At 33.1% G+C, this 12,548-nt stretch overlaps 1 protein-coding gene across 1 annotated transcript in view; it reads left to right on the top strand.

Annotated features, from left to right (window-relative positions):
• Positions 1 to 8: 8 nt before the first annotated feature.
• The window catches only part of LOC143066784 (uncharacterized), a 61,426-nt gene continuing 48,886 nt past the window's right edge, over positions 9 to 12,548 (top strand). The window contains exons 1-7 of the mRNA XM_076239595.1: positions 9 to 400; positions 3,297 to 3,394; positions 8,423 to 8,468; positions 8,767 to 8,867; positions 10,043 to 10,162; positions 11,545 to 11,695; positions 12,223 to 12,368. Coding sequence (XP_076095710.1) covers positions 118 to 400; positions 3,297 to 3,394; positions 8,423 to 8,468; positions 8,767 to 8,867; positions 10,043 to 10,162; positions 11,545 to 11,695; positions 12,223 to 12,368 — 945 coding nt within the window. The 5' untranslated portion in view covers positions 9 to 117. The remainder of the gene's footprint in view (positions 401 to 3,296; positions 3,395 to 8,422; positions 8,469 to 8,766; positions 8,868 to 10,042; positions 10,163 to 11,544; positions 11,696 to 12,222; positions 12,369 to 12,548) is intronic.

The raw sequence follows: 12,548 nt of genomic DNA, 5'->3' as shown, positions 1-12,548 counted from the left end.
AAGTCAGTTGATTGATTGCGTGTAATGAAAATGGAGAATGTTTTCATAAAATTGAATTATTTATTTCGTCATTCAATCCAACAAAAAGAGTCGATAACATGACATAACACTGGAAAAATGTCTGAAATAGAAATTACAACAACTGCTAACTCAGAAAACAACAATGACAATACAGAAAAGGTGGAAGAAACAGAACCGTCACCTGTTGGTGATTCTAAATGTGATATGCAGGAAGTAAACAATGCATCTCGAGATGAATCGGAAGCTGATTTATCGAATACAAAAGAAAATAACACTTCACAAAATCAAGATAAGAAAAGCCCATTGAAAAGAAATGTGAAATTTTTTGGTGATAAACCTGTGTCCGGTTATCTTGAACCTCCAGATCCTTGGAAAAATGGTGTGTACTGTTTGGAGTAAAAAGCACATTTTAGCATTTATCACATGTCTAATCTTCATCTAGATAGATAATTACACAAAATACGGGCGTCAAAATAGTCTGTGTAGATATGATCTGATTTTTCACATATAAAGTCACATGATGACAAAAAAATGGGCAGAATTGGGATTAGTCAGAGATTACTCTGACTTCCAACTGCTGATTTTGGTACAGGTCAAATCGGCACCCATAGAAAAAGTCTAATCGGCACCTATAGATAAAGTCAAATCGGCACCTGATTAAATCGGCATCTAGTCAAATCGGCATGTATATTTTATAGTTAAAGTGTAAGTGTTGGACATTTTGATGCCGTATTTTCCCCATTTATTGTCGAATTTAAAATGATTGGATGGATCTAAAGTTATGTACTAATATATTTGATGTGGGACTTGTAAGTAAAAAATGGACATATGGAAAATTTTCTTTCGTTGTTTGTTTAGTTAGAGTAACCTCACAGATTTCTTGTTGTAAACAAGATGTACTCAGGGCTATTATATGACAGACACAAGTTAGGAAGAAAAACAACAACTTTGATCCAAATGTATGCTTGAAAGGTTTCATCCAACATGGGAAGTGACGGGTTCAAAACCAACAAAAGGCTACGAATTATTCTGAAATGGCAACACATTTATGAATGACGATCGACAAATGGAGTCACAAAGGCCACACCTAGCAGGCAGGTTTCAGTCGGGCCCTGAAAAAAAGTATTCAATATATTGGTATGTTCGGCGAAACCGACATTCCGGTTAGATATGGGATGTACATGAAATCCCTGACACCAAAATAAATTACGCCTGTTTTTTATTCAACTTGTTCATTTAATGCTAAATAATTTTGTTGTTTCTAAAAGCAAAAATGTCAACAAGATTATTGTTTTCAATCCAAATACGGCCAGCATTTTTGTTTCAGGTAAAAATCAGGGTCAGAACTTTTTCTTTCAAATATCTCAGACTGCCCCCTCAAACTAAAAGGGTCCGTACCTTAGACCTCATATCTATCTAGAGTTTACTGACTGGGGATCACTATTCAGCTATTTTATTCAAAAGGCTCGGGCGTGTTGGGTTTAACATGCTTTCGTGGGTAAATAATATTGCTGTATACTTTTTTTAAAATATATGTGTAAAATAGAGTATAACTTTCTGTTTGATGGAATTTTGAAATAGAAGTTAATACGTTCTTGCTCAATCCTTTGTCGCTCCTGTGCCAATTTGACTAGATGCCAAATTGACTAAACCGGGTGCCGATTTGACCAGGTGCCGATTTGACTAGAATTCTTGTCAGACATGCTGGGGCTGTGGAACATCACAGTAAAGCTTGTCTGGCAAAATAGCCATTGGAATCAACACATTATGCACATATCTATAATTTTTGCCATTACTGGACATGAATCCATGAGAAATTGCCCCACAACTAATCACAACACTTTTTCACCAACTTATTTTTAATTTATATACATACAATGTATCAATCCATCACCTTAGAGGCTTAGATTACATGTAGCATGATTAGTATGGATAATTATGCAGCACATGTATAAAACATATATGTTGATTTTGATTTCTGTAGAAGTTAGCAAGACTTGTGGATGCATATATATATAAAAGAAACCAACGCCCGGTATTAACATTTGAATTTTTTGTTTACGGAAAAATATTTGTGACGTCACCTTGTTTCTTTGCCATGCCAAGATAATAACATCATTTCGCAGAATTTTTGTTTCATGAAATTTTACCATGAAAAATAAATTGAAATGGACTGTTTATTATGCTGTAGAAATGACACGAGTTATGTTCTTGTCATATATGTTATGATGGTATGATACTAAACCCCTAACGGGAAGGATTGTGCCTGATGTTCATATGATGAAATCATAATCTTTCAGTCAGTTTAATTAAAGTCTGGAGCTGGCATGTCAGATAACTGCTAGTAGTCTGTTGTTATTTATGTATTATTGTCATTTTGTTTATTTTCTTTGGTTACATCTTCTGACATCAGACTCGGACTTCTCTCGAACTGAATTTTAATGTGCGTATTGTTATGCGTTTACTTTTCTACATTGGCTAGAGGTATAGGGGGTGGGTTGAGATCTCACAAACATGTTTAACCCCGCCGCATTTTTGTGCCTGTCCCAAGTCAGGAACCTCTGGCCTTTGTTAGTCTTGTGTTATTTTAATTTTAGTTTCTTGTGTACAATTTGGAAATTAGTATGGCGTTCATTATCACTGAACTAGTATATATTTGTTCAGGGGCCAGCTGAAGGACGCCTCCGGGTGCGGGAATTTCTCGCTACATTGAAGACCTTTTGGTGACCTTCTGCTGGTTTTTTTTTCTATGGTCGGGTTGTTGTCTCTTTGGCACATTCCCCATTTCCATTCTCAATTTTATAAATATATTGTATCTGAAACTAAATGGCCTAAGTAAACTTGAAAATTGAGAATATCTGGCAGTATAAATAAGTTGGTCATAATGTGGAACAGCCGTTTTTGTATACTACTGTGTTTGCGCTAAAGATGTGATTATACTGGTTGACTATAATAGGTCGTCATATTAGAATCCTTATTTTACTATGGGACTGGATTGACTTGGGACCAGAACAACATATGCAGGATTTATTTCACTTTTGGAGTCGTAGCTACCTGATACTTGCAGGTTTGAAATCTAAAGTAGGAATTAGTATGTTGAGGATCAAATAGATATGTTTACCTGAAACCTACTTAGAATATTGTAAGCAAAATTGACACTCAGATTATTAAACATAATTGAAAAAAGTGATATAGTGTAAAGTACTTATGTAATTATATATGTTATCTGATAAAGAATTATTTCTTTATAAATGGTCGATATTTATTTTTTTCAGCACCAAGTTGGACTTCAGCAGATCTAATTAATTCATACAAAGAAAGCTGTAAAAAACACAACACCAAGCCTATTCCCACTATACTAAATCAATTACAGGTAAACACAAGGAATTATTTGATTCTGCAATAATTTTGAATTCTAGAAAGTTTATAAGAAGTATATGATGAAAACTATCTTAGCCATTGAGGGAATATCTATGTATAGTACTGTAAATTCCAAAATATTGAGATGTTGTTATTATTGCGAAAAATGCGACATGATTATAATCGCAATAAATAAAACTCACATTTTAAAATTTTTATATGAATGAAACAGGATATTTCTGAATATTGCAAAATTTAAAATCACATTTTAGTCTAAAATTACAATATCTCAATAATAAATGCATGTAATAATTTCTGAATTTACAGTTAACTCTTTTTTTTAGCTCACCTGGCCCAAAGGGCCAAGTGAGCTTTTCCCATCACTTTGCGTCCGGCGTTGTCCGTCGTCGTCGTTAACTTTTACAAAAATCTTCTCCTCTGAAACTACTGGGCCAAATTAAACCAAACTTGGCCACAATCATCATTGGGGTATCTAGTTTAAAAAATGTGTCCGGTGACCCGGCCAACCTACCAAGATGGCCGGCATGGCTAAAAATAGAACATAGGGGTAAAATGCAGTTTTTGGCTTATAACTCAAAAACCAAAGCATTTAGAGCAAATCTGACATGGGGTAAAATTGTTTAACAGGTCAAGATCTATCTGCCCTGAAATTTTCAGATGAATCAGACAACCTGTTGTTGGGTTGCTGCCCCTGAATTGGTAATTTTAAGGAAATTTTGCTGTTTTTGGTTATTATCTTGAATGTTATTATAGATAGAGATAAACTGTAATCAGCAATAATGTTCAGCAAAGTAAGATTTACAAATAAGTCAACATGACCGAAATGGTCAGTTGACCCCTTTAGGAGTTATTGCCCTTTATAGTCAATTTTTAACCATTTTTCGTAAATCTTAGTTATCTTTTACAAAAATCTTCTCCTCTGAAACTACTGGGCCAAATTAATCCAAACTTGACCACAATCATCTTTGGGGTATCTAGTTTGAAAAATGTGTCCGGTGACTTGACCATCAAATCAAGATGGCCGCCATGGCTAAAAATAGAACATAGGGGTAAAATGCAGTTTTTGGCTTATAACTCAAAAACCAAAGCATTTAGAGCAAATCTGACACGGAGTTAAATTGTTTATCAGGTCAAGATCTATCTGCCCTGAAATTTTCAGATGAATCAGACAACCTGTTGTTGGGTTGCTGCCCCTGAATTGGTAATTTTAAGGAAATTTTGCTGTTTTTGGTTATTATCTTGAATGTTATTATAGATAGAGATAAACTGTAATCAGCAATAATGTTCAGCAAAGTAAGATTTACAAATAAGTCAACATGACCGAAATGGTCAGTTGACCCCTTTAGGAGTTATTGCCCTTTATAGTCAATTTTTAACCATTTTTCGTAAATCTTAGTTATCTTTTACAAAAATCTTCTCCTCTGAAACTACTGGGCCAAATTAATCCAAACTTGACCACAATCATCTTTGGGGTATCTAGTTTGAAAAATGTGTCCGGTGACTTGACCATCAAATCAAGATGGCCGCCATGGCTAAAAATAGAACATAGGGGTAAAATGCAGTTTTTGGCTTATAACTCAAAAACCAAAGCATTTAGAGCAAATCTGACACGGAGTTAAATTGTTTATCAGGTCAAGATCTATCTGCCATGAAATTTTCAGATGAATCAGACAACCCGTTGTTGGGTTGCTGCCCCTGAATTGGTAATTTTAAGGAAATTTTGCTGTTTTTGGTTATTATCTTGAATATTATTATAGATAGAGATAAACTGTAAACAGCAATAATGTTCAGCAAAGTAAGATCTACAAATAAGTCAACATGTCCGAAATGGTCAGTTGACCCCTTTAGGAGTTATTGCCCTTTATAGTCAATTTTTAACCATTTTTCGTAAATCTTAGTTATCTTTTACAAAAATCTTCTCCTCTGAAACTACTGGGCCAAATTAATCCAAACTTAGCCACAATCATCTTTGGGGTATCTAGTTAAAAAAATGTGTCCGGTGACCTGGCCATCAAATCAAGATTGCCGCCATGGCTAAAAATAGAACATAGGGGTAAAATGCAGTTTTTGGCTTATAACTCAAAAACCAAAGCATTTAGAGCAAATCTGACATGGGGGTAAAATTGTTTATCAGGTCAAGATCTATCTGCCATGAAATTTTCAGATGAATTGGACAACCCGTTGTTGGGTTGCTGCCCCTGAATCGGTAATTTTAAGGAAATTTTTCTGTTTTTATACGACCGCAAAATTTGAAAAATTTTTCGTCGTATATTGCTATCACGTTGTCGTCGTCGGCGTCGTCGTCGTCGTCCGAATACTTTTAGTTTTCGCACTCTAACTTTAGTAAAAGTGAATGGAAATCTATGAAATTTTAAAACAAGGTTTATGACCACAAAAGGAAGGTTGGTATTGATTTTGGGAGTTTTGGTTCTAACATTTTAGGAATTAGGGGCCAAAAAGGGCCCAAATAAGCATTTTCTTGGTTTTCGCACTATAACTTTAGTTTAAGTTAATAGAAATCTATGAAATTTTGACACAAGGTTTATGACCACAAAAGAACGGTTGGGATTGATTTTGGGAGTTTTGGTTTCAACAGTTTAGGAATTAGGGGCCAAAAAAGGGCCCAAATAAGCATTATTCTTGGTTTTCGCACAATAACTTTAGTTTAAGTAAATAGAAATCAATGAAATTTAAACACAATGTTAATGACTACAAAAGGAAGGTTGGTATTGATTTTGGGAGTTTAGGTCCCAACAGTTTAGGAATTAGGGGCCAAAAAGGGCCCAAATAAGCATTATTCTTGGTTTTCGCACCATAACGTTAGTATAAGTAAATAGAAATCTATGAAATTTAAACACAAGGTTTATGACCATATAAGGAAGGTTGGTATTGATTTTGGGAGTTTTGGTCCCAACAGAATAAGGGGCCCAAAGGGTCCAAAATTAAACTTTGTTTGATTTCATCAAAATTGAATAATTGGGGTTCTTTGATATGCCGAATCTAACTGTCATGACTGTGTATGTAGATTCTTAACTTTTGGTCTGTTTTCAAATTGGTCTACATTAAGGTCCAAAGGGTCCAAAATTAAACTTAGTTTGATTTTGACAAAAAATCAATCAGTTAGGTTCTTTGATATGCTGAATCTAAAAATGTACTTAGATTCTTGATTATTGGCCCAGTTTTCAAGTTGGTCCAAATCGGGGTCCAAAATTAAACTTTGTTTGATTTCATCAAAAATTGAATAAATGGGTTTTTTTGATATACCAAATCTAACTGTGTATGTAGATTCTTCATTTTTGGTCCTGTTTTCAAATTGGTCTACACTAAAGTCCAAAGGGTCCAAAATTAAACTTAGTCTGATTTTAACAAAAATTGAAATCTTGGGGTTCTTTGATATGCTGAATCCAAAAATGTACTTAGATTTTTTATTATGGGCCCAGTTTTCAAGTTGGTCCAAATCAGGATCTAAAATTATTATATTAAGTATTGTGCAATAGCAAGTCTTTTCAATTGCACAGTATTGCGCAATGGCAAGAAATATCTAATTGCACAATATTGTGAAATAGCAAATTTTTTTTTAATTAGAGTTATCTTTCTTTGTCCAGAATAGTAAGCAAGAAATATCTAATTGCAAAATATTGTGCAATAGCAAGATTTTTTTTTAATTGGAGTTATCTTTCTTTGTCCAGAATCAACTTAAATCTTTGTTATATACAATATACAATGTATATTCACTTTTTACTACCAACTGATAAATTAAAATAATCTTTACCATTCAGTGATAACAAGCAGTTTTTTTACATCTTATTTCCTTATCTTATCTAAAATGTTTTTAGATAATGTATGTTGGACATTTGCCAGACATGACTATGATGTCATTTTCTATTTTTATTTGCCCATTACTTTATGTAAATAACTTCATTGGAAATTTGCCAATATAAAATGTTGCTGATGAAGTTTTTTTTATTGTTTTATACAATAAACAATGTATATTCACTTTTACTACCAACCAATCTTTACCATTCAGTGATAACAAGCACTTTATTTTACATTTTAATATTTTATGATGTATTTAAAAGAGTAGTTATTGTTGCAAACTCCATTAGAAATTTGAATTGATATCAGTTTTGGAAAAAAGGAAACGGGGATGTGAAAAAAGGGGGGGGGGGGGGTTAAATTTTTCTCATTTCAGATTTCATAAATAAAAAGAAAATTTCTTCAAACATTTTTTTGAGAGGATTAATATTCAACAGCATAGTGAATTGCTAAAAGGCAAAAACAAACTTTTAAGTTCATTAGACCACATTCATTCTGTGTCAGAAACCTATGCTGTGTCAACTATTTAATTTTAGATTTAAAAAGTTTGAAGAAGAAATCTTTAATTGTAAAATTTGTAAAATCTTGACATTTGTTTTGTGTAAAAAAAACCCATGTAATGTCAAAAATTTGATCACAATCCAAATTCAGAGCTGTATCACGCTAGAATGTTTTGTCCATACTTGCCCCAACTGTTCAGGGTTCGACCTCTGCGGTCGTATAAAGCTGCGCCCTGCGGAGCACCTGGTTGGTTATTATCTCGAATATTATTATAGATAGAGATAAACTGTAAACAGCAATAATTTTCAGCAATGTAAGATTTACAAATAAGTCAGCATGACCAAAATGGTCAATTGACCCCCTAAGGAGTTATTGTCCTTTATAGTCAATTTTTAACAATTTTCATAAAATTTGTAAATTTTTATTAACATTTTCCACTGAAACTACTGGGCCAAGTTCATTATAGATAGAGATAATTGTAAGCAGCAAGACTATTCAGTAAAGTAAGATGTACAAACACATCACCATCACCAAAACACAATTTTGTCATGAATCCATCTGCTTCCTTTGTTTAATATTCACAAAGACCAAGGTGAGCGACACAGGCTCTTTAGAGCCTCTAGTTTTAAAAAGAACTAACTCAATTTAATATTCATCAACTGAGCTAGTCTCTGTATCTTGTATTCTGTCATTATTTATTCAGGGAATAGAAAATGTTGGTGAACGCTATGCAATCCTGAGTTTAAAAGGTAAGTAATAAATTAAATAGCTACCTAAAATGTATGTGCCTATTCTTCCTACAGCACATTTCTCACATAAGTTTGATCTAAATATTTTTGACAAGGTTAACATTTTGTAAAATCTGCACGTTTCATTTCAGGCAGATATACAGGGATACCTTTGTTTCAGAATGACCTTTAAAAAAATGAAAGAATCAATTAAGTTATATTACAGAGATTACATACATGTATTTATAAAGGACTGGCCATAAATTTATCTGATACTTCATAAAATAGTGATATCAATTATATTTATTTCTGTTCACAGGTGAAAAACTTGACATGAAGAATGTGGAGACTTTGGAAGAAATATTTAAGTTTGTTCAATTTCAATGTGTTGATTTGGAGGGAACACATTTAGATGAGGAGGTATTTTAGTTTGAAAGTAGCTCTAATTAAATGACAATTCCTAAATTGATTATAAACCTACATGTAGATAAAAATGAAATTTAGTCATCAAAACACCAAAACCGATAAGTCTGACTTCTTAAAGTTTATCTACCCAATCAATCACACAGGTGCAAGTGAAGATTTGCTCGCTGCATTGAAGACCTGTTGGTGACCTTCTGCTGTTGTCTGTTCTATGGTAGGGTTGTTGTCTCTTTGACACATCCCCATTTCCATTCTCAATTTTATTTATCACATTTTGTATTAATGAATGGCTTTTATTTATTTTGAATTTATTGAACCATAAAATTAATTTTTGACTCTTCACATTGAATAATCCGCGAAGCGGATTATGTTAAATGTGAACAGTCAAAAATTAATTTTATGGTTCAATAAATTCAAAATAAATTATTGCCATTCATTATAAATAAATTTCTATAAAAAATAATGCTCAAAGATATATATTAATACCAATAACAACGTACACAGATGTTTGCGTATGAATACACAACGTTAGAGTGGGCGTGTCTCTATAAAAATTGATAACATTGAAAATAAAGCCAATTCTTTTAGCCAATCAGAAGACAGTAAATACACCAAATTTATTTATTCTTGAATAATATAAAAATTTGAAGAAATACTGTTCTATACATGATTTCTTTGTTTTCTTACAGTAAAATTTAATAGCATAACTTTTAAATAGTTTTCACCTTCAGTATTTTTATACGATATAAAAAGATGTAGCATGGGTGCCATTGAGACAACTCACATCCAAGTCACAATTTGTAAAAGTAAACCATTATAGGTCAAAGTATGGTCTTAAACACTAAGCCTTGGCTCTCACTGAAAAGCAAGATATAAAGGGCCCCAAAAATGACTAGTGCAAAACCATTCAAACAAGAAAACAGTCTAATCTATATAAGAAAAGTGTGTTCATTTAGGTACTGATGGAAATTCATAGGTTTTAACCAATTCCTCTCTTTTACAAAGTTGCAAATAAAAATCCTCTCAGATTTTTCCCCCAATCCTATCTAATTTAAATTACTACTTTTATGTATTGTTACTGGTATTAAAATTCCAAATATGCATGAATTTTTTTAAACTAAATACACAGTTGTAAACTGTCAATCACTTCATTCATGAATTTTGTTTTGCAGACTTCTGTAGCAATATTCGAGATGATAGAATATTATGAGAGTGCTTGTAAAGTGAATGTTTCCTTCAACAAAGGTATATCTATCAGAGGCTGGCAGTCTTGTGCCAAAATGGTCAGAAAGGTATTTATTGGTTTGTTTTATCATTTTATTAAGTACCCCATGCTAAGATGAAAAGAGGATATATATATATATATATATATATATATATAGTTCACCAACTTTAAGTTATACTAGTTTGCAGATGGTAAATCAAATTCTTGAAATTCATATAATATTGCAACCTTATATGAAGGGGTCAAATTTAAGCTTTTTTGTGTACTGGCCAGCCGACCCAGCGGACTGAAAACTCTACTGGTCCGGCTCCAAATCTACTGGTCCTGCAGAAATGACATTCATTTGACAAACACTAATATAAATGATAGATGTTTAATTTTATTTTGATGCTTTCGTTTACATAAGTTAGACAGGAACAAAGGGATAGTCTTGATTCTGATTTTGATAATCATAAAGGCTTTGATAATCTCAATGATTTTCTTGATCAAAATCAGGATCAAGGACAGAAAAAATATCAACATTGTCTTCCATGTCATCCCAATCCTCACGACCACCATAGGGTGTCTGACTGGGTCGTCTGGAGCGCTGTCCAGAAATATTCCACATTTCAATAGCCAGGACCAGATAAAATGATGCTATATCTCTAGTGTGAAACAAAATGAGTAAAAGATCTGATAAAACAGTTGGGCGCAATTTTGATCGTCAATCATTCTTTACAAGTTTCATCTCAGAAAACCCCCTTTCTGCATCAGCAGAATGAGCAGGAAGGGAAAGAATTTCGATCTTCCTTTTGATCTTCCTTTTGATTTTTTGTCCGGCAGTTTAACTCCTTCCAAAAATTTCCACATTTCATATTGTTGTGAAGGACGCTCACCTGAGATATTAATTAACTTGATCAATTGTAATACCCCCAGTACCGTGTAATTGATTTCACAGGTAAATTGTTTTGTAAACAAACAGAGATTGCAAATGCAATCAGTGATTTTTATCGACAAATTTCTACTGGTCTGCCGCACCACCAGCTGATAAAATCTATGGGTCCTACACACATTCTACTGGTCCCAGACCACTGAACCAGCGCTAATTTCGACCCCTGCTTATATGTGTATATTGTATAGAAAAGATGATCCTTATTCATTTTGAAATCATTATGTCCATGATTAATTTCGAAGTTACTGAAATAGACCAAAATTTATACAAGAAAGTGGTCTATGGCCTAAATCAAATACTTAATAAAATTGAAACTGTACCTGGATATATGGTCATATACGTTTTTACTATAATACCAACTGCTTAAACCGAAAAATTAATCTTATCACACCATGTCCAGGACATTGAAAAAATGTAGCTTAAAGGCAACACGAGGAGTGGTTGTTTCTAGTCTGGTAAGTGATACAATAACTTATTATCTATATTATGTGTGAATTCAATTAAACTTTTTATTGTAGACTCCTGCTTTAACATTCCTAGATGCCAGAAGCTGTGATATTAATGAAAGATCGTTACCTATTATGGGAAGAGCCCTCAGGATGGGTTGTTTCCTTAAAATACTCCATTTAGAAAATACTTATTTGTCTGGCCGATCTCTGGTCATACTTGGTAAGTTTAATCAATGAGCTGTAAAATTGAGAATGGAAATGGGGAATGTTTCAAAGAAACAACAACTCGACCAAAGAGCAGAAAACAGTCAACGACCACCAATGGGTCTTCAACATAGATAGAAAATCAAGAACCTGGAGGTGCTTCAGCTGGCCCTTAAACAAAAATGTGTACTAGTTCAGTGAAAATGAACACCATATATACTAAACTCTGAAATACATAAATGAACTGAAATGAAAATCATGCAAGACTTACAAATGCCAGAGGCTCCTAACTTGGGACAGGTGCATAAATGCGGCTGAGTTTAACATGTTTTGTGAGATCTCAACCCTTCCCCTTCTAGCTAATGTAGAAAAAGCAAACACACATCAATATGCACAGTAAAACTCAGTTTAAAAGAAGTCAGAGAGCTATGGAAATTTCTATTGCATAAAGCTGTCAAAGTTTGCAAGCTGGTCAACATGGATTTCTATAATAGCTCAATGTATCATGTATCTCTATTATCTCTTTTGTTGTTGTTTTTTCAGTTGCAGCTATAAAGATGAACGACGTTCTTAAAGAACTGTTTCTAGCTGACAACAAGTTAATGCCTACAGATGGAATACAGATAGGGAGTCTACTAAAGTATAATCATGTACTAGAGTTACTGGATCTTAGAAATAATCCTTTACAGGTTAGTTTCATGGGAAAAAGTATAAAGAACAAAAAAAAATTATTGCATGCATTTGTTATTGGGATTTTGTCATTTTAGACTAGAATTTGATTTAATTTTTTGTGATATTGAGAGAAATTCTGTTCAATTCATAAAAAAATATATTCAAAATGCGAGTTTTTATTGCAATTATAACCCTGT

The sequence above is a fragment of the Mytilus galloprovincialis genome, chromosome 3 (genome assembly GCF_965363235.1).
Source record: "Mytilus galloprovincialis chromosome 3, xbMytGall1.hap1.1, whole genome shotgun sequence".
NCBI lineage: Eukaryota > Metazoa > Mollusca > Bivalvia > Mytilida > Mytilidae > Mytilus > Mytilus galloprovincialis.
This window is presented reverse-complemented; position numbering and strand designations above follow the sequence as displayed.